The sequence below is a fragment of the Crocuta crocuta genome, unplaced genomic scaffold (genome assembly GCF_008692635.1).
Source record: "Crocuta crocuta isolate KB4526 unplaced genomic scaffold, BGI_CrCroc_1.0 scaffold36, whole genome shotgun sequence".
In the NCBI taxonomy this organism is placed as follows: Eukaryota; Metazoa; Chordata; class Mammalia; order Carnivora; family Hyaenidae; genus Crocuta; species Crocuta crocuta.
In genome coordinates this window covers 9,002,881-9,003,591 of record NW_027532203.1, presented here as the reverse complement: position 1 = coordinate 9,003,591, position 711 = coordinate 9,002,881, and the positions used below count along the sequence as shown (strand labels likewise).

General features: G+C 63.2%; 1 protein-coding gene across 1 annotated transcript in view; it reads left to right on the top strand.

Annotated features, from left to right (window-relative positions):
- Nucleotides 1-448: 448 nt before the first annotated feature.
- ST8SIA3 (ST8 alpha-N-acetyl-neuraminide alpha-2,8-sialyltransferase 3) overlaps nucleotides 449-711 on the top strand; it is a 14,204-nt gene continuing 13,941 nt past the window's right edge. The window contains exon 1 of the mRNA XM_077777667.1: nucleotides 449-681. Within this exon, the coding sequence (XP_077633793.1) occupies nucleotides 503-681 (179 nt within the window). The 5' untranslated portion in view covers nucleotides 449-502. The remainder of the gene's footprint in view (nucleotides 682-711) is intronic.

Below are 711 nucleotides of genomic sequence, written 5' to 3'. Positions count from 1 at the left end.
CAGTCTCAATTCCCCTGCCTCTGCTACCCCTGTCCCCCTCCCCTCTACAGCCCCTCCCCCCGCTTATTTGGGAGATTAGAGTTCATTAATTAAATCCTGTGCTTAGATCGAACTGTAACATTATTCCAATCACATTTATCTCAGAGGCGGCGGAGGAGATGGCAGCCTCGCTGGAAACGCGCGGGGGAGCCTGAGCCGGCGGCCGGGTACGCACAGCGCGGCGCGCTCCATCGCCAACGCCGCCGCGCAGACCCTCCATCTTCCTGCCCAGACTCCTGGCCCCGCTCGGCCCTGCCTGGGGGGTCGGCTTCCCTCTGGGGCTCCTGCCCTTCTCCACCTCCCGAGCCTCCGCGGCTCCCCTGCCCGGTCCCCTCCCCCGCCACACATGCACACACGCGCGCGCGAACACACACACACTCACACACACACTGGCACGCCAGCGAGCTGCTGGCCGCTCAATGGACCGATTTCCCTGCTTCCCCTGATCCCAGCCCAGCCCGGGATGAGAAACTGCAAAATGGCCCGGGTCGCCAGTGTGCTGGGACTGGTCATGCTCAGCGTCGCCCTGCTGATTTTATCGCTCATCAGCTACGTGTCCCTGAAGAAGGAGAACATCTTCACCACTCCCAAGTACGCCAACCCGGGGGCGCCCCGAATGTACATGTTCCACGCGGGATTCCGGTGAGTGCGGGCCTCTATTGGAGAGCCCTC